Consider the following 21,209-nt stretch of genomic DNA (forward strand, 5'->3'; position numbering starts at 1 on the left):
ACCTCAAACCTAGTAGGTGAGTAGACCCAAAATACGCCACTACAGTCACTGATAAAAGAAGAGAGAAGCCATTTCCTGGTGCCTTCCAGCCACGCTGCTGGTTGGACAGGCAGATCAGGCACTGGTGACTGAGAAGACTTTGTCCTCTTCAAACACTGCAGCACACAGTGGGTCCAGTTTGTATCCCTCATTGCCCAGAAGAGCAACTGTCAGAGAGACATCTAAGGATCGTGAGGTAGTTACAGTTTCTGAGAAGTTTATGATGAGGGATCTCTGCTGTACAAATTCTAGGCCTCTGGGGTTGTAGTTCTAGGTTTTGGGGCCTGTCCTGTCTTTTCTGTCAGATGACTGCAGGAAAGACTAGCATCCTGAGCAATCCCATGTTGCCAGCTGTCTTTCCTCCTAGCCTGGTGTGTGCAGGCAACTCCTGGCCAGTCCTGCTCTCAAGGGTACATAAACACTCAGCAAGTGTCATTAGATGCCTGCTTATGGATATGAGATACCCCTGAGCTATTCTGGACTCTTCAATTTGGTTGCAGTCTCTTGACAGCAGCACAACTTAAAAGAGATTCCCTGGGGCTAAGCCCCCCAGTATCTCTGTGATCAAGTCTTCCCTAAGTCTACCCTTCTCCTTTCTGCCAGGATCTTGCAGGCCGGGCTGGAAGTGGAGCGTCTCTCCCTGAGAAACTTTTTCCACTGGTTTCACTCGAAGCGGGGCATGTGGAACCGGCGCCAGCTGAAGACACTGTAGCCTTCAACCCCAGAGCTGCTCAGCAGCACTGTCCACCGTCTCATCTCGATGTGCACTTTATCGAGGCACACAGCTGAGCACACCAACTCTTCCTCTGCCTCCAGAGCCCTCCGATGGGACGGCACAGCTGAGGAAGGGACGGTCAGGCTAGAGGAGCAGGAGCTTCTCTTGTGAGCCTTTGTGTCCAAGACGAGGGATCCGTGTCTTGCTTGGAGGGCATGCAGGGGAGATGTTGACAAGTGAAGGACTTGTATTTCCTGCCATGCAGTCTGGTGGATGGTACAGTGGGAGAGGTGCCATATTTCCCGTTGAGTCTTGCGTGGTGCAAACCAAACAAACACAAATCCCAGCTAAGCCCAGAATGGTTTTAACACAGCTTCTCTTTCAATACTTGAAGAAAAAAAAAAAAAGAAGAAAAAAACAACCCTCCCCATTTTCCCTCCTTCCCCATCTCTCCGGTATCCATGCTTTTGGCAGGGGACCAAAATAAGTTCTCTGAACTGTACTGTGTCCACATGCCCATGTGCTGACCCAAGGAGATCTGGATGTGGAGGAGCTGATAGGCACTTTAGGCTGCTAGTGCTTAGATGTTTCTCTGTGCTTTCCACTTTAGTCATGATGAAAAACTATGCTCATATTCAGCAAATTATGGGCCATGGTTGGAGACTCAAGTACACTTCCCTTGTGAGAGCCACGTTTGCCTGCAGCTGGGTGAGGTGGCAGGGGTTGATGTTACACGTCCACCTAAATTACTGATCCACTGTCTGAGGATAGTGGAGGGGTTATACAGAGAAGCTAGGAGGGCATCTCAGGAGGAACTTTGCAGCCTTATCTGACAGACATGTGTGTTTGTCCTACGGTATCAGGGAAACCCTAGCAGGGAAGAAGTGGCAATATTTTATTAGTTGAAATATTGTGATTTTGTCAGAAAAAGAGGAGACAGAGCATTCTGCTCTCTAAATCCTGTACGTTTATGCAGCAGCTAAAGGTTAATTTAATAAGTTATGGCCTCACAGTTATGTCTTGTCATAGTTTGACTTTTATGTAAAGAGCAGGCTTCTTGGTTGAAGAACCAGCACAGCTGTTGATACTTCGTCTCTGGAACAGCCTTGGGAGCTCTGGCCCAGTACAGGGGAGGTGGCCTCAGGCCTTGGCACTTGCACTGAGTGCGGGGAACAGTGAGGACAGAGGGTTGAGTGAATAAAAGGGAGGGCAGACCCATGCCAGCAAGATCTAAGAACTGTGGAAAGAGCCCCCATCCACAGCCAGCCTGATGCTACTGGAAATTCTCATCCCCTAAAACTCCCGTTGATGTAAGGCAAGATTATTTGCCCCTGTAACCATTTTAGAGGACTATAGAAGCCCAGATATCCCAGCACAGTCAGTGCTCTGCACTGGACCTTCGATGTCCCCATACTGTGCTGAAAAGGCTGCTACTTGATTTCAAACTTCAGGGAAGAGCATGACAGGATGCTGCTCATGGTGCCCAGCTCTGTGGGGAGTTGTTGAGAAGTGAGTAATGGAGGTATGCAGGATACAAGCAATGCTGACATGGTACTTGAGTTGTTGCTTTTTACGCTGATGGACTGGATGCTAATTCAGAATAGGCGTTCATTTATTATTAATTGTGGTGCTTGACAAGTCCATCAAGTTCCACTATTGCAGAAGAAAACTGAACATGCAAGTTCTGGCACGTGAGATAGAGATCTTGTCAAATCATCTGCTTGCCTCAGTCTGGATTTTGTGATGATGGAGTCAGAAAAAGACAACCAGAATTCAGAAAGTTTCACTGTACAGTGCAGCTGTGGCGAGAAGTAGACAAGAGATGGCTGTGTCTCTGAGTCCACAGAGCCTTTGCCAGAATATCTCAGAAGAGGCGGCCTTAGCCTACTGCCCAAGCCAGAGCAGTCTTTTTTATTGAGGGAAAGTACTTTACCCATGTAGAGACTAAGAAATGAAACACTGCAGTTGGGGCAAGAGGGAAGAGGCTGACAGCAGTCTATTCTTTTTAAAAAAATGTATTATAGGAGTTTAGGAGGCCAGAGCCCTGTGATGCAATGATGCAATAAGCTCTGTTTCTGCCTGGAATGTGCAGTGTCAGTCATGCTCTCGGTGCGTGTCAGAGCCTGTGCTTCGCTCAAACACAGGCACAACCCTGCAAGTATGCAGGTGAGCTGCTCTCCAGGCTCCAGGACTGTGCCTCTGCAGCCTGTCTGGGCTGGCTCTGTCACGCAATCCCTGTGGAATGGGGAGAGGCTGGCAGCGAGGGCGAGCACCGGGATGCAGCGAAGCATTAGCAGGACCCGTCTCTTTGGCCGCATCGAGCAGAGAACAGCATGATGCCTATTTTGCAGATGGAGAGGTGATGGATTTGGTGGCGGCCCTTATGTCATGCACAGGGAGGGAGGGTTGTTTGTACTGTGTGCTTTCACATCTGGCTTAGATGTGGTCTGCAGCATCTAAAGTTAGCAGCTGCTGTTCGTCTGCAGACACTGGCAAGCATTAGGTGCATCCAGAAGGTAACTCACTTGGCTTAAATGATATGAGTAACCCCTCTTCCTCACCAGAGAGGACAGTCAGCAAAGAGTGGACTGGAAAGTAGGGTGAAGCCCTCACTCCAGCACTGCCAGCAGAATTTGAGGATTTCACCCCCATGCTTTAGCTGTGAGTGTGCTCTTTCCTTCATGCCTTGTAACTCAGGCCAGTGGCAAGCAGAACTGTTTACCTCGTGAGGGCTCCTTGGTGGAGATGTAAGAAGTTAGTGGGTTTCAGTCCAGTTTCCTGATGGCCAGTATCCCCACCGTCAAAGTTGCCATCACAAATGTTCTTCCCTTTCTAGCACAGTGGAAATTCTTAGTTGGTATTTAAGCATTGGGGTAGTAAACGTGATTAATACTAATTGGCACTAGTTGGCAGCCTCCGTGGAGGAGCTTGGAGAGAGCCCACGGGGATAAAAGCTGTCTTCCAGCCCACATGCACAGAGACCGCTGAGGGTTGTGGGGAGAGAAGGGGCTACACACTCCCCAGCTTGCCGGCCAGCAGCAAATCTTGCAGGAGTGGCACCAGGCTTTGCTCTGAGGCTGCTGCCCCTCTTCCAAAACAACCTGCATTTTTTCTCCCCAAAGAGTCATGAGGAGGGGGAGAGCAGGGAGCACGGCAGCAGCAGGTAGTCCTGCAGCCATGAAGTGAGAGGATGTGGCCATCCAGGGTGGTGGCCAGGCCACCATGGTCCCTGATGGGCAGGTGGTTCGCCCCATCACTAGTGATGCACGGCGTGCACTGCCACTGCGAGGAGGGCTCGCCTCTGGGTGCGGCACAGCTCCCAGAGAGCAAGGGAGAACCTGGCTTCACCATGGCCGGGAAACTGACTGCCCCCAACAGTCAATGTCATTTCTGTCACCAGGATGTTTTTAGGAAGCTGTGCCTGAGTTTGTGGTGAAGTTTACCCCGAGTTCCTGGCCTTCATGTGCATCCTGGCTGTGTCCTGCCTCGACAGCAGGAGGAAATCGGTTGCATGGAATTTCCCGTGCATCAGGCAGGCAGGCAGGAGGGAGCTGCTCTGGCAGCTCTCTGGCTGGGAGCATCTGGGGAGATGATGGGCCATGCTGCACAGAGACCATCCCTGGGGCAGGATGTGGCCAGTCTGGGGACCCTGTGCCCCCAGGTGCGGGGTGCATGGCAAGGGGGCTCTGCCCACAAATGTTGACTCCATCTTCAGGACTGTGAATTGTGGGGCTGAGGCTTGTTTTGCAGGTCAGCGAAGGGAACGAGGGAGGGCTGGCTTCTATTCTGACAGAAATGTATTGTGTGAAAATTACCATGTTACTTGTTTTGTCATTGTCTTAACGTTTGCCCGGTATGAATGTCTCACTTCTCATTGCCTACAAATGTCTGAAGTTGATTGTTTTTTAGATAACGATGCCTTGTGTTAAAAACCTGAATTGTACCTTTGAATTATCTGCCTTAAAGGGGCTCTGTGCCCTCAAAATGACTCCTGGGCCACCTTTCTATTAGAGCTGGGGGATGTACTGGTTCTCCCTCAGGTTTTATAAATACATTGTCTTCCTACAAGAGCTCAGTCCTGTCTGTGTGTTACTCACACCCACATCACCGTGCAGCAGGGATTAGAAACCAGGTGTTGCTCCTCTGGCTTCATATAACCGAAGGTGTAGGCAATACCAGAGAGATAGGTCACTCTGCCCAAGCCAGGAAGAGCCCTGCAGCAGGAGGTGGGTGGGAGGTGCAGTGAGCAAGGTTAGCCAGGAGCGAGACCTGTTTCAGTCCCCTCTAGGGCTATAGGAAGTGGAATGGCAATAAAAGTTTTTCTCCTGTCTTCCTGGGTTTATCATGTGAAACAAAGTAGAAACATTGGACAAATACACATCCCAGCAAAGCACAAATGCAATGTGATCCTAGAGAGAGAATGCAGAGAACAAAGTGGTCCCTCTCGCAAGCAGGGGACAATTCCTGGAGAAGACCACAGGAGAGAGCCTAGACCTGAGCTAGGTACTTGACACAGCCTACACACATGGGAGGTCAGCTTTCACAGCAACTGCTTATGTAGATTTATATTTGGCCCCTTTTCACTTTAGCTGTGCCTCCTTTGAGTATAAAAAGCTTGGCAGGAATGGGAGTCAGACATGGAGAGGGAAAAAGGCAGCCAAGGTTACTAATGAGTCTGATTCCATTATAATGAGAAACCATTATTAAAGGTGACAGGGGAAAAAGCATTCCAGTGTGCTGCTGGTCTTCTGCTCGCCTGGGCTGGGTGATGGGAAGCCCTCTCTGCTCAGGCAGGCCTCGCACGCCACTCTACCTGACCTGGCAGCTCTCGGAGACAGTGATGTTGAAGTTAAGATCTGGAAATGAAATTCACCTCACTGCTTCTTTCCCAGCTGAACCTTTTCTCTTTTTTTCCTCCCTTTATATTCAGTCGTCAATGCAAATTGCTTTGCCTCCTGCTCTCTGAAGCAATGAGTCACAGGATTTGGGATCTGCACACAGGATGCATAATTTTTTACCTTTTCATGAACCCAGCAGGCCAGTAGTGGCTGAAAGCCCTTAGCTGGTGGTTTTACATTGGCTGGAGCTAGTTTTGCTGCCTCTACAGTGAAGCCTTTTTCTAGAGGAGAGCAGGGTAACAGAGGCTTCCCAGAAACACTCATCCCTGTTTGCTGTTGGTCTCGGCAGAGACTGAGGACTGAGATAAGCAGCAAACTCAGTGTCACTCCAGGGACAAAGTGGAGGACGAGTCTTTACCTGCTTTGTCAAACAGATCCCAGACTGTACACAGCTTTGTTGATTTAAATTCTGGTAAATGCATAACTAACATTTTCCACCCTACTCTTTCTATGTAAAAATATATATACTGTTCCCTTCAGCTGCAAAAAAGGTACTATCATTTGCAGATACTAGATGATGCTGGCCTGTAGCCTTACCCACCAGCCTTTGTGGGCAAGATCAGAAAAAAACACCCTCTCCAGAAAAAAGCACCATGAGTGGCTTAAACAGAAATTTAGTTCTGTAAAGTCAAATATAGAGTACAAATTAAATCTGCCCCTATCTGGTTTTTTTAAATGTCAGACACTCCCAGTAGCTCCTGAAGACCAATATGTGGACATTTTTGTGACGTTTCTTTCTCAGTCATGGGAAGAGTATGCAAAGTGAAAAATCCATATTGAACTCTGATTCTGCTGTACAATGAAAAAATTATTTAATAACCAGAAAAGCATGTCATTATTTAAATAGGTTTACACCAGACTATTAAAATACCAATTTTTTAGCATAACTACAGAGCTAAAAAATTTAGGATAGAAAACTTTTTCAAAAAAAATCTGAAAAATCTTAATTCAAAGACCTTTTTTTAACAGAAACAAATTGGTCTAGTACAAGAGAATTCCCAGCATTGTCAATATAAAAATCATATATTTAAAAACATGTATGTTAGTGATAAGACCTTAAATTTTTTTAATAAAGTAATACACTATGCACCTGTCAGTTCTCATTGTGGCAATAAGCCTAGACTGTCTCCTTATGTATAATGTTTCTTCATTTTCTACTAAATATTGTCAGGCTATTCTGACATCATTCCTGATAGGTCCCTGGCAATGACATCAGACCATAATATCTATTTTCTGTCATTGTTAATTTTCCAATGCTGGAAATAACTGATTGTTTTCTTAACTGGGTTGCATTTAATTCGAAATAACTGGGAAAACATTTGAACTGGTTTTAGCTATGTTGACATAAACACAGTTTTCTATCCTTCCATGAGAACTTCTTTTTTTTGTTTGAGAAATCCATTCCAACATTTGGGAGGTAAACTATTGGATAGCATTGCTTTATAGCAACTTATGCTTGACACAAAAAAGCTGGACTTTTCTTGTCTATTTAGCCTACAAAGTAAATCATTCAGTCTTCTCTACAAAATGAGCCAATATTGAATATGTGAAGCAGGCAACTAAAATAAGAGATGAGATTTAGAGAACTGTGCTTTGAAATTGTGTACCTGCTGCTGTTCCTGCAGCTTTCTCTAGCAAAGTTTGCTCTAGCTTTGAAAGGCAATGTTTTCACCCCTCAGAACTGCAAAAGCATTACGGTAAGGGGCTGGTATATCATGACATGCACACAGTTTTGAAAGTTTAACCCAGTTCTCTGGATTCATCGATGGGCTCCTGGTGAGGCCAATGAAAACATGGAGGAGGAGAGCTTTCCCTGCCAGCCGCGCTGCTCAGATCCTGCAGGGAAGACAAGAAATGCCAGTAAGGTAACAGCAGGCTCCTCTGCACTGCCCGGGCAGAGAGGAGCAGTCACAGTGTACCGGGTCACTCCGCACCATGGCCACCCCTATGGGTGTGGGGTGCTGCTCTTCAGCACTTGCACCCTTCTGGATTCCAAGCCAGCAATGGTTTTGTAGAGGCTTTTGGCCTTTGCATCCTCCCTCATCATACCATGTGTCTATCAAGCTTTCTTGCTGGCTGTTGCTGCAGTATATTGCATTTAAACTATGTTTACATGTTGCAGGTCTTGTAAGCAAGAGATGTGAACTTTGCTTCTTGACCTAAAGCACTTTTGACCTAAGAACATGTCATTTCCTCATTTGACCTGACTTGGGAATCCAAGCATTTGCTTGGATTCTTATTCACAAGGCTCTCTCTTGAAAATGAGAGATTCTGAAAACAGCCCCTGCAAAGCACACTGGCTGTTGTGAAGAGCTCTTTCATGGCCACCTCACCAGCCCCTTCCTTTTCTTCTGCTCAGATAATGCTGCCATCTTTGGATACCTCCCAGAACACACCTAGTTTTCTTTCCCAAATTTAGGTCCCATCCACAACTGCTATCTGTATCTAGCATGAGGTCTGCAGCCTTCTGAAAACCACTAGCTGCTGATAAATCTCAGCAGTTGGGATGTTTGATGTTCTTGCTTTAAAGATCAAGCAAGGTCTTTAATCCTCCTTCTCTGAGGGAATTTGTTCAGTGGCCCCAGATGCTCATAGGACAGCAACATGCCCCTGAAAAGACTTTGTTAATTTGTGCAGCTGTGCCTTCTCCCTCTCCACCTTGCAATGATGGTTTCTGACACTGAGAGACCTTCCAGGGGCTAGCAGTGATGGGAACTCACCCCTTTCTTACCTGACTCCATTGCAACATGACTTAATAAGGTCGAAAATTCCTGGTAGGGTAGAGGCCAGTCTTCTGCACCCCAAAGGCTGTGATGAAGATGTTGAGGATGACCGTGATGAAGATGAGAGCTGTGGCAGCGTTGTTGAGTATATTCAGGCGGGGTTGCTTTGCAACATCATTCAGGTTCAAACGAGCTGTGCAATACAATGCAAAAAGAAAGCGAGATTTGTAGCTTGACTCCAAGTCCTCCAGCCCCTGTAAGCCTTCTCTGCCTGGCGAATGTCCATGGTGCCCCTGGGCACTTGTTTTGCTGATTAAGGATACCAATTAAACTCGGACACCAGAGTGAAAAGAGTAGGCGTACTCTACTAGTGATAACCAAGTAATGTAACAGTGTAATACAGAGAACATGCAGTAAGAAGAAGCAGAATAGTGCACTTAAAGCAACAAACAGAGTAATGCATCAAATCATTACTACATGAGAGAGAGAGAGAGAGAATAGTAATTAAGAGAAATACATCACCACTTGCATATATAATCATCATCATCCAGATCTGCAGACGCTGGGGAGCCCCGGTTACAGCGAGGATTTGGGGAGCCTGTCCCGGCAAGTGGGAAATCCTACGCGGTGCGTCCACCCATAGGTGAGGCATCCAAAGTCGCTGTGAACGGGCCCAGCCTTATATACCAGAGATCGACAAGCCAGAATAGCTGGCACCTTTGTTTTGAGCGGAAAGTTTCTGGTTTCATTCTCCTGTTGGATTCCACCCAAAGCTTGGCCAGGGCTTGGGGGGGAGACCAAGGGAGTTTCTAACAAGGCCAAATACTTAGGTTCTCAGCCTTGAAGAAGGCTGCGAAGGGAAAGTCGGATACATTCTCTCCTCTCTACTGATTATATTTTGTCTTTCACTAGCGAGTTTACATATTTTACTAATGACTACATGCTAAGTTAGCAGCTTCAGCTTGGGGCCTGTTGTTCAGGCTGCAGTATTTCAATACTTTAGCGCTTTTTACACCAGCATAAGTGGGTTGTTATAACTTAGTACAATACCTACTAGCACAATGGTTATCAGTTATAAAATATACAGGATTCATCTATAGGTCAACTCAGGCTTGGGCCTGTTGTCCAAGCCTTAGCACTTCAGCACTGCAGCCACAGAGCTGGGGGAATAGTCCCAGGAACTTCACAGGGGCCACAGCTTACCCTAGGATGACAAAGGAGGATGGAGCAGAGGAAAAATATCTTTTCTTTATGTCATGTCTTTGTTTTGCCATGGAGGTGCCACAGCCCTCCGATGGGCCAACTCTAAATAGCCAAATTACTGCTCCATGGTAGCCAGACATGTGCCGTGTGACTCCCCCACTGCATGGACATGGCAAGCAAGGGCTGGGTGATGTGGGGGGACAAGGTCAGCAACGTTGTACTCTGATTGGGAGACCAGTTTCTCCTTGACACAGCTATCAACCCCCTCCTTGCCCCCAGACCAAGAGGAATCTGGGTACATGAATGGGACCAGCCCTAGCTGATGGGCATTGGTCAGTTTAGACACAGGAACGCTCCAGTTACTGGGGCTGTCTGGCCAATAAGCTGTGCAAACAGCAGCTTGTGGCTCCCTGTCCTCAGTTGTGGTCCCCTGTCCCCCTTCTCCTCACAGCTGGCTCCAGCCGCAGCAGCTGCCACTGGGAAAGGTTGTGCCATGTGAGGCAGGGGAAGGAACACATCACAGGATTTCCCATAGCCTCCGAACCCATGTCCCATGTAAAAAAAAGACACATAGGGTATACAGGAAAAGGCAGTGTTCTGCAGACTTTTAATACTGGGCATGTGTTGGAGGCTGAAATACAGCAATTCCTGTATCAGATGGAACACTGGGCAAGCCTGTTTGAAATGCTGGTGTTAACGTACTGTCTGTATGGCACAAGGAGAACTGTGGGATTGGTTAAATGTGAGGTTAATACAGAGAATACTTCCACCTAAATTGTTCTGTTAGGCCCCAGCTTGAGTGAGGCGAAAGATACAGCTAAAATGTAGTATTTGCAGGAGCTGCATGAAGGGCACGTTAGAGGATGGGCAGCAAGAGGCCCAAAACCCAGCTCTCTCCCTGCAATAGGGACTCATCAGTGGGGAAGTGAAGGAAGAGTAGTGCTCACAGCTGTTATGCAAGAGAAAAACCCAACCCACTCCCCACTTTGAAAAACGGTAACACAGACCTCCCCACTGCCCACGTCAAGCTGTCTTCAACCCTCCCGCAGCCCTGGTTGGAGCCAGGGGGAATGATTTGGGAGAAGAGGCTTCTCCTTTCCACCCCCATGCCAGCCAAACCACAGGATGCCCTGCCCCTTTAGCATCCTGCAAGGGTGGATGTGCCTTGGTGGCTGCCTTACCAGTGATGATGAGGAGAATCCCGATCATCACCTGGAAGAAGAGAGAGATGCTGATGAGCACGATGAGGGTGGTGTAGTACTGGAAGGAAGTCCCCTGCTCCAGCACTGCTTTGAGCTGCGTGACGTTCGCCATGAACAACGCCACATCCAGCATGCTCTCTGCCACGCTCTTCTTCGTTGCGTAGTGGTTGATGTTCATCGGCCCGTTAATCCGGAGCTGAGGATTCATGCCCTGGGGAGACAGGAGAAACCACATGAACTGGTACAATTGCTAAGCTGACAGACCTGTCTGTGTCGAATGGGCTGCTGCCTCCCCATGGGGTTTATCCAGAAAGCCTGGGAAAGAGTCAAAGTTGCGTGTTTCAAAAATGTTGAAAGCACCCAGTTTCCCCTCACAGTCACCTCGTGATATTAATAGGCACAAGATACTTGTGGTGATCAAGAGCTCGGCAAGGTTAGAAAAATACTGGGTATTTTTGTGGAAAACAAACTTGTCCAGAGTTACAATAATGTAGATTACCCAGAGCCAGGGATTTTGCAAGAAATATTAAATTCTCTTCCTTCAGGGCACAGACAAGCCTCAAACTTAGAGGGGATTAGAGAGACATCTTCTCTTTGGGTTGGCGTTCAAAGGATTGTCAGTAGCTGGGCTTTATATCTCCTCTGAACACTTTTTGCTGGTTACTGTCTTACACAAGATGCTAGAGCAGATGGGGCATTTTTGTTTCTGAAACTAGTGACACTATTTCTTCAAAACATCAGTCACTGAAGCACACCATGACAAGGAGTGGGAACCATCACACCTAACTTTAATCATTCAGGCACATTTTTTGTCAATGGAAAAAGACAGGTATTTACAAGGGATAAATCACCTGGTTGCCCTTAACCTAACTGCACGCTCTAGGTCATTTGGTTGCTTGACCCAAATGATGAAAAAAAAAATTAAAAAAGGGAGTGATAGTTTTCAATTCACCCAGAGTGTCATCAGCTGGTAATAAACTACCAGCAAAGGCAACAACTACAAAAGATTTGGATATATCTGCAACAAGCTATGATCTTCTTTCTTAGAAAGAAAGAAAAATGCTTCCACATAGCAGACAGGCTGCAGTTCTGGGTAATCAGCCTCATGTCAGCTGTAGTGAAGACCAGCAGCCTTGCCCTCTGTGCTGTCTGATGGATAACCTTTTAAATCTGGAGGTAAGGGTCAGGTGTGGGCCTGAGGTGACCTTTGTTGCTCAGAGTGGTGGAAGAGCTTTCTCCAGGTGCATACTGGAAGTAGGACTGTGCTACATCAAATGGTAAGAAGTCCTATTTTAGTCCTTTTGTACCGGATAAAGTACAAAAGATAATCTTTTCTCCAAGTATGACACTAGAGGAGGGTTATGGCTAGTGATTCATGCTGCTGTCTCTGGTCTCTTTGTGCATCACTGTGCAAGAGTGGCTTTTTCTGTGCTGGGGTGGGAGTGTGAGCGAAGTCAGGGATCGTGGGAGAATGCTGTGTGTAGTTGTGTGTCTGATACCGAAATTAGGGCTGAATTTCAGAAGGGGGTTGTGGCCTGTGCCAGCATTCACCCTCACATGAAAAAGATGCAGAGTAAAAAGCAGCCAGGAAGGACTATGTCCAATTTGAACTATTGGTGAACTGTGAGCCCTAAGAAGGGGCTGGCTTGGGGTAGGAAATTACTTTTGGGGATTTTTTTTCTTTGATACCTTAAAGCATGTAATTCTTGTGGGTTCTAACAGTAAAGTGACTGTGGTTAAGTGGCTCCTTTGCAAAGCCTGTATTTCTTGCTGTGGAAGGTAGAAGTTAAAAGATACTGGAAGGAGATAAAAGTAGATGTCTAGAGAGCTGGTAAGGACTCTAAAGCAGTGCATAGGGGTTCAAGATTTCCTAAATGTTACTGTCTGGTGTCTGGGGCAGAATAGAGGTATCTCATGTCTTGGGGAGAGGAGGCCAGCAAAAGGTCTGATCCTGGGAATATGTTTTAAAAACCTGTATTTAGGTACTGCCCCTTCTCAGTTGGCTTAAAAGCACATGATCCTGTTGCAACAGAGTGGTACCCATACCAAGTGGTGCAAGGTTTGAGATTTGACCCCTTTCATGTGTTTTCTTCCTTATTCCTGAGGAGTCAGCCCTCCTCTCTGCAGCGTCACAAGGCTGGGCATTGATAGTTTATCTCTGTGTAATGATGAGTTAAGGGTGAGAGAACAAGGACGCTGTACAAACAAGACAGAGCTTTTGTTAAATGAGTGACTGGTACAAGGAGGCTGAGACATCTGTTCCCAGTTGCTTATGTGGAGACAAATAAAGCAAGTCAGTAGCTCTTGTTGAATGAAAACACATCCTCCTTTTGAGCTGCCCCCACGCTTCTTTACCTGGAGTGTGAAATGGGGCGGAGCTGCAACATACGGAGCTCTGTGTCCCAGATGATCAGGCAATGAAAATAGAAAGCTTTCACATGGTCTTTTCTTGTATGGATTAGTGCAATGGCATATTCCCTTGTTTGGGACATGATACTACAGGCAGGGATGGCCACTGCTCTCCGTTGTGGAGTCACTGGATCTAGGAAACCCTATGAAAAACTGTGATTCTTGTTTCAAAGTTCTGTCAACTTAGTAGATCCACAAATGTGGCCAAAAGGTTACTGGATGATGAAAGCTGGACACCAAGCTTTCACTTAGGCAGCTTAAACAATCAATCAGTTTGCAGGAGTCCTTATGATGACAGCTAAAGTTAGAGAAATCCAGCTCCTGTATGGATTTGGCCCTTACAGAGTATTCTGCCTAGTCCAGCAGCTACGAATGCAAGCCCGGAGTCTCAAATAACAAGAGACTTAAACAAACCAGGAGTCTTCAGAGACCCAGCGTTTCAATTAATGCAGGAGGATGGCTTTGCTTGGGATGCCTGGTGCCATAGCTGTTGCCAGCTAACCTCTGCATTGCTGGAGTATGAACACATGGCTGTGACTCTTTTTCTGAGCTGTCACAATGCATGCACAATTTTCCAATATAGGACCATTTCTGCTTTTGCTTTGTCTTAAAGTTTAGTCCTGTAAACTGCTGCAGCTCAGGAGCTGATTCACAAGCAACTCTGGTTTCCCTGCAGCAGGATTGCCCAGGCAGCTGTGGGGGGTTATGTGGGATCGCTGGGGAGATTAAATGATTCCCTTTTGGCAAACGGAGCCATAAGTGAAGTCACAGAACATACCTGAAGGCTCATCAAAGTGATTTATGTCATCAGGCTAGAGCTGGTGTCTTTATGGTCACTGTGAAAGTGTTCCCCTTCTGAGAGTGGGGATCGCTGCCTTTTCTTCTCTGTATTGTGTCAAAGAGAGGAAACCTGGATCTGTCAGTCAGACACCAAGTTCATCTTGCAAGCGTTGTTGTGGAGCCAGCATGTCTGCTGGAAAATAGCACCTACCAGTATGCAGCACCTTCCCAAGATGGGGATGCATCATTATTGCCCTCTTTTTAAGGGTAGGGAAATCAGGACTTGAAAAAGTACAGTCCAGTCACAACAGCACTGGCTGAACTGGTGCTGGAGCTCAGCTCCTGTGTCCAATTTCCGGATGTTTTGGCTTTCCATAGGAGACAGCCTCTTTCCCTGCAAAGACTCTGCTGACTTCAATCTGACCTCAGGCAAATCCCCTTTCTGCTTCCTTTTGTGTAAACGTGGCACAGCGATACAGATCACTCCAGGGGCTGAGTGAGGCACCCAGTTACGTTTTGCAAGTTAGAGGCTTTATTGTTACTCAAAGAGTGCGCACACACACACAAATATTTACTTTCACTGCTATTGTTATTTTTGATTTTTGTAGGAATTACAGAAAGAAGAGTGAATATCACCACAAGCGTGGGATTTTTTTTTTTTTCTTCTTTTTAAACTTGATCTCTGTTTTTTCTGTAGGGAGCTGGCAGGTCCCAGGGCCTGTAAAACCTGGCTCTGGCACCAGAGGGCATGCTGATCTCCACAGCTCACTGAAGCTACCTGAAAAATTTCCACTGAAATTAGTTTTCAATGGAAATTCTTTGCTTTTTATTATGCATTTAGTTTTACAAGAAATATCTACTTTTTTCTGAAAACTTTTGGAGGAGATTCATCTAAATATTTCTTTCCAAAGCTTGCATATTTTGGGCTGAGGGTAGCACAGAGCTTTCTTAAAGCTACTTGGACAATTTCTACAAAACTTACAGTTTCTCTGTTGTATTTTTCAGGGCAGAAAAAAAAATTACAGAGCAGATCTAATTGCAAATCTCTGTGCTTTGTGGGTTTTGTGACCCTCTCCCCAGGGGCCAACAGCCTGAAAGAGACAGTGGGACAGCATGAGGCTCACAAGTATGAGAATGATAATCCTCTTCATGGGAGCGCTGTGGCAGAGGGGGATGTCTGGGGAGAAACTATATTATTGGCCATTAGTTCCAAGGGAAATACTGGAGAATGCCAGAGAAAACAGAAACATGAATGCAGGCTGTGCACTCAGAGGGGTAGGTGCAGAGACGCCCATTGTGGGGATCCCGGCCGATAAACAGCCGGCCGCACACAGGCGAGCACACGCAGGCATGCACACACGCAGCATCAGGCACCAGGGAAAAGCCGGGGTATTTTTCCATAGTATTTGCCAGTTGGCAGCTTTAGAAGTACTTTGTAAACGTCGGTTGATGAAGGTTGAAGCGCACAGAAAGTCATCATCTTGCAAGGTAGGAGAGGAGCACAGTTCCCTTTCTATGGTCAGAAAGCAGAGAGATTAAAGGCCCTGCTCTCAATCAATACTGCTACTTTTAAGTGCAGTTATTAGCTACTCTGCTGTTCCAGGGGAGCTAACTCCCTGCAGCTCCTAACCACCTCACTTGGGATGAAGAGAGCCAATTTTAATATTTTTGGCCTACATGCCATTCCTAGGCACAGGCAGCATCAGTGGCAGCACTAGGAATAGTAGCAATTACCAGGCATCTGCCCACTGCACGAGCTGGACTTCCATCACAGAGCTGTACCTGTCAGCTTGCAGGCGAGGAAGCAGGTTTGTGCACAGCCACACTTGTGCAAGAGAAAGGGACACACAGGGAATGCTTTGGTCAACTATATTGCAAACTCTGCAAGGCTGGTTTTCTCCAATTTGGCACAACAGCAAGCATCTTGGCTGCATTCCATGAACAAAAGTAATAGTAAACTTCGTCATGGATGCTGCAGGCAGAAGGAAAACTGAGTGTTCAGGTCCAGTCCCCCTCTTCCACCTCTGTGGAGGCTGTCAGCTAGTCCAGTTGTGCTTAGGGTTTTTTCCTTTTACTATAGCCATCTGTTCTGCTTGCAAGGGGTCCTGTTTGGAGCCAGATGGTTGTGTTGCCTTCAATTCATATTGGATAAATCCCAGAAAATAAATCAGGGATGCTGTCGTGGTATCTGAGGCTCTCCCCATGTACAGACTGGTCCTGATGGGGATCTTTCTCTGAGGTGTTCCTACACTTCAGTGACAGGTCACTGCTCAGTGTAACAGAGGGCTCACTGACACTGATGGTTTGGATGAGAGCTCTCCGACCAAAATGTAACTTCCAGGAGCTGAGAGTCAGTGCCTCTTCAGAAGTGGAGGCCTAGGCAAATGGCAGGTACAGATCCTGTGTGCTTGCTAAGCACTGTTCATGCTCTCTAGTCTCACCAAACTCCCACTCTCCATTTGCTTTATCTGCCTTCTATGTCTCATCTACCACCCACAAGCAAACTTGGTGAGCTCTCTTGGGCAGAGATGTCACCACAGTGCAGCACTTAGGACCTTCATCCTTGAGCTAAGGAGTGCCCAGGTGGAACACTAGTATTGCTGAAGGGATGACAGTGAGAGCTGGGTGAGAGTGCTAGCAGAGCCTCTCCGATTTACCCAGCTGGAAGGCTGGCCTTGTATCCTCATACAACTTCCTGAAATGAGGCCATGCAAGAGCAGGAGGCCAACAGCAAAACCTAAAACCACGCAGAGCTGAAGGGCTGGAAGTGGGTAGGGAAGCCAGGCAGTCCCCTGACTGTGGCTGGCGGGGGGAGCAGAGGAGAGGAGCGGGGGGTGAATCATGAGGTAGCCAAGCCCCAGGAGAGCTGGGGTGTCTCTCCTCGCCCTTGCCCTCCGGCTGACATGGCAGTTGGTTCTGCTTCCTGGCTGGCTGCAGCACTCAAAGCCTGCAGAGACCTGCTTGTCACATCAAGTGTGCATGCTCTGCTCTCCATTTCTCCCTTTCCATGCTTCTGCTCATCTCTTATTCATCCTGCAGACCTTCTCTGCCCCTGTCTGCATCTTCTGTTCAGCTCCTCCTCTCTCCTTTCATCCTCTTCTTCTCTCATTCTCCAGTCTTTTCTCACCCTGTGCCTTTCACCTTGTCTTTCTTTCACATTTTTTCCTGCTATTGAGCTCTTCTCCTTTATACACCCCCTTCCTTGGGTTGCTCGCTCTCCTTTTTCTTCCCCAATCTTTTCTCCCTTTGGCAGTTTGTGCTGCTGTATGGCAAATTTCCTGAATCCATTCACTCTCAGACGCCACTCACGGCTTCCTATGCTACAGGGCAACATAAATTATGTATCGCTCAAATAACTGTCGTACCAAATCTATATTAAACTCCCTTGTTAAGTGTATTTATGATACTGAATTGAAGGGATCCAGGAATCGACTGGCAGGCTGCAGGGCTGAGCTGGAATAGAAGATAATTTTTCTTTTCCAGGTAGCTGGGATGAGAACAAGGTGGGAAGGGCAGTGACATTGGTAGAGGAGCCTCCATCCATAGCTCGGAAGCAGTTAGTAGGTTTGGGGGCTCAAGAACTGCTTGGCACCAGCAATTACAATGTGCTGATGCATGATCTCTGATTGCTGAACAGAAGCAATTGGGTGTGTATGTGGGGGGGGACATGACAGCTCTTTGAATGTATGGAATTGGGAGTGCATTCAAAAGGATTAGTGGGAACAATTATTTCCAAAGCCAGGATATAGAAGCTGGAGCCTATTCAAATCACTAGTGTTTAGCACCCGGAGAAGTTTTACCCCAGTGTTTGGAGGGGGTGAGAAGAAAAAAAAAAAAAAAGGCAAGAGAATACTAAAAACAGCTTTACAAGAAAAAATTAAAAGTAGGTTAGCAGAGAAAATTAGTTTATAAAAAATGGAAGAGCAGCCGGGAGGCACAACAGTAACTACTGCATTGTGCTTACAAAGCTAAACACGTTAAGATGAATAAATCCCCATGCTGGATGGCTTATGGCCCAAAATATTAAGAAAAGCTGGGCCTGATTGCAGGCTGCTGCCAGATCCAAAGAGCGAATGTGTTTATATAAATCATTTTAATACAAAACATTCCTAAAGCAAGGTCCTAAATTTGAACTTCTTCCAAGTCTAACGGTGTTTGCATCCAATGCTGAGGGGTCAGGTTGATTTCTAAAACTGAAGGAGCATAGTAACAGCTGTACTGGATCAGACCAAAGATCCAACTCCCCTCTGACTGTGGTTTGTAGCAGATGTGTAGGGTAAAAAAAACAAACAAACAAAAATTTTTAAAATCTTAGAATGGGACAAGCATAACAACAGTCCCTCATGCTCTGTTCACCCAGTGGCCTGTAACTCTGTATACAGAACCATCCCAGCCCTGGTCTGATGTTGCTTTTCATATGAGGAAGCCTAAGGCTAATTTGTCTTTGCTGTGTGGCTTAGGGCATCCTACTTGATCCTCCCTGGATCTTGGTTTCCTCCTCTGTAAAGTAATGAGAATGCTCAGATAGGTGATGTGTAGGGAGAGAGATGCTTAAGATCTACTGTAGAAGTGCAATATCTGCCTGTGTTGCATATATACTAGACATGAACTGAATTCATCATGGAAGTAAGCCACTGAAGCTGATGAAATTAGGTAGGTGATTTTTCTTATTTCCAGGGGGGCTTTACATCTTGCAGTATTTCCCAGGTAAACCTCACTCTGAGGCACTGGAGTTCAGGTGCATCTGGAGGTTATGACGTGTATGTGTCCCAGGTCACCCTCTGAGTGCTCAGGGGAAAGGAAGCTGTGAGAGTCTGGATGGAAAGAGGGGAGAACATGACTGAGGGTTTGAACAGAGGCAGGGCTGATTAAATCACATCCATAAACAGTGAAACTCAGGGGTTTTGGTCACTCTATTATTTATAAGGTCTTTCATCTGCAAAGCATTTTTTCCAGTGTCATGTGTAGTAACACTCTCAATGTCCTGCGGGTCAGTGTCTGTCTCCTATTGCAGTGCTCACCAGCATCTCCAAGCAGATCCTGCTGATTTCGTCTCACCTGGGTGCATAGTATTCTCTTTTTTCAAAAACTGCCAGGCTTAGCTTCCTCCTCTGCCGGGAAATTGAGCCAATCTCTGGATCTAAAAAGGCTGAATCTGCGGATTTTGTTCAGAACTGGCACACCCTGAGTTGTGTCAGTTCGCAGCTGAGCATCTGGCCTTATGCCATAAGGAGAGGTTAAAAAAAAAAAAAAAAGGTGCTATTGCTGATCTAAACTTTCATAAATCCTTAATTCCAATTGTTTATGTGGTTTTTTTTTTTTTTTTTCCCAAGGCTGGCCAAACTAGGTATTGCATTCAGAAACTAGTGAGTTAGTAACCGGGGTGAGAGGTGCAGATACTTGCAGTCAGTAATGGAGTTCAGGGTAGGGAAGTCTGCAGAGCGACATCTCAGGTCTATGCTAGGCTGCTTGAGAATGCCAGCTTAGAACCAACATCAGCTGTCAATGGAAAGATTTTAAACACATTAGGAGTGCTCTAACAAATGGCTGTTGCATTTTAACATGAGAAAATGCGAAGTGATGCATGGCTAGGGCTGTTCAGATTCAATTAGCGTTCACGCCCTTCCGTTAAGCTCTGTCTTGCCCGGCTGCCTCTTGCTTGGGAGCCTGCTGTGCCAAGGAAGGCTGCTATTGCCTTGCCGGGGCAATGGGTAGCCTGGAGAGGATGTGAGGTGCTGTGCCTGAAAGGAGGATGGCTGTCTTCTCAGCGGCATGTGTGGGAGCACCTCTGAGTACCACTGAGCACATCCGTGGCGTCTCTCTGAGCCTGGCTGAAGGACTGTCATGTTTGTTTGCCCTGGGTTTAGTGTTGCTTTGTGTGGGGTGAATACATTAGCATTTCTGCTTGTGGTTTGGTTATTGTCTGACTGAGGCTATTGCTCCTGTTCTTGGATTGATTATGGCAAGTCATTTAGCTACGTTTTAGAGGGCTTCACTGCTGCTGTGGCTAAAGTGGGCAAGAATGGGGCTGTGTGGGTAAAGGCACTTCTAGGAGTTGGAGAGGTCTGATCTTGGTTCTAAGCTGTTGTGTAATTTCTGTCTTTGTAAAAATGTGGATAAAACTATTTTAGTTCTCATATATTAAGAGCTTTCCAGCCCAAGAAAATGCCTCCTTTTTTTTTTTTTTTTTTTTTTTAATGTGTACAGTAACTAGTTCAATGGCGCTCTGGTCTCAGTCAGAGCCTCTTATCCTAACTCTATTAGAGACAAAAAGGTAGGAAGTTCCTCAAAGTTTAACTGAATCTTTAATAGGATTTATTGTTAGCTTGTGCAGAGCATTTACACATGTAACTATTACCCATGTTTTAATAAGTGAACCAGCTGAGAAGCCAAAAGGCATCATCACAGATCAGTGAAGGATGGCAGAGTACAGAATGAGACCGGTGTCCTGCCCTTGAGTCTCTTGCTTTCACTACAAAGCTTCACTTACCTGACAGCAGTCATGGATGGTTACCAGCAACTATCTATAAGTACTCTGTTTTTTCAGGACAAGATATGAGCATAGCTAATTTCTGAAGTACGCAGTACAGAGCTTTTCTGTCTCCTACGCTTGCTACATCAACCCTCAAGATGTATATTCAAGTTTCTTAATTGAGTATGGATTCACTGGCTTAAATGTCGTTTCTCCTTCAAGTGGCAAAGCATTGAGCAGTTTAGGCATGCATTGCTTCAGAAAGGTCAGTGTGAAGAAAGATTGAGTCAAGAAGATACTTGAAACAAATTCCTACTAGAGAAGGCAGCTGGTTTTCATCTGTATCCTATGGACCATTCGAGATGTCTGCTTCTTAGGCATCCTCAAAAGGCAACTAAGAAAAGTGAGCTTATATATGCAAGACAGCTCTTGAACATATACATGATATTTCTGAAACTATCTGCCAATCTGGTGGGAAACATCTACAAGTTCAGAGTTTTAAAGCAGTGAAAACACTCAGTGACATGCCTTAGAGAGGCCTAGAGGTATTCCCTTCTGAGCAGCTAAGGTTAAGCTTTTGCCTCTGAAGCCTGTAAGTATGTAATGTGTTGAATACAACAGCTCCTTGCTCCTCTCATCTTCTGGAAGAAATCATCACTGTAGTTCAGGTCAGGAAGGAGATACCTCAATTGCAGAAGCAGGGGATATGTCTGACAAGGAGGGGATGCTATTATTTTCTGATTCAAGTGGCACGTAGACACTTCATCA

General features: G+C 46.3%; 2 protein-coding genes across 4 annotated transcripts in view; one reads left to right on the top strand and one right to left on the bottom strand.

Moving 5' to 3' along the window:
• B4GALNT3 (beta-1,4-N-acetyl-galactosaminyltransferase 3) overlaps positions 1-4,824 on the top strand; it is a 68,644-nt gene extending 63,820 nt beyond the window's left edge. The window contains exon 20 of the mRNA XM_074871639.1: positions 643-4,824. Coding sequence (XP_074727740.1) covers positions 643-751 — 109 coding nt within the window. The 3' untranslated portion in view covers positions 752-4,824. The remainder of the gene's footprint in view (positions 1-642) is intronic.
• Positions 4,825-6,439: 1,615 nt separating this feature from the next.
• Positions 6,440-21,209, bottom strand: part of NINJ2 (ninjurin 2) — a 77,570-nt gene continuing 62,800 nt past the window's right edge. For 2 of the 3 annotated variants that reach the window (XM_074871656.1, XM_074871653.1), the window contains exons 2-4: positions 10,760-10,991; positions 8,384-8,568; positions 6,440-7,488 (exon numbers count right to left, since the gene is read on the bottom strand). In XM_074871656.1, coding sequence (XP_074727757.1) covers positions 8,405-8,568; positions 10,760-10,988 — 393 coding nt within the window. In that variant the 5' untranslated portion in view covers positions 10,989-10,991 and the 3' untranslated portion in view covers positions 6,440-7,488; positions 8,384-8,404. Of the gene's footprint in view, positions 7,489-8,383; positions 8,569-10,759; positions 10,992-19,373; positions 19,469-21,209 lie in introns of all 3 variants that reach the window. The other variant, XM_074871654.1, reaches the window with a different exon arrangement.

The sequence above is a fragment of the Strix uralensis genome, chromosome 5 (genome assembly GCF_047716275.1).
Source record: "Strix uralensis isolate ZFMK-TIS-50842 chromosome 5, bStrUra1, whole genome shotgun sequence".
Lineage (NCBI taxonomy): Eukaryota > Metazoa > Chordata > Aves > Strigiformes > Strigidae > Strix > Strix uralensis.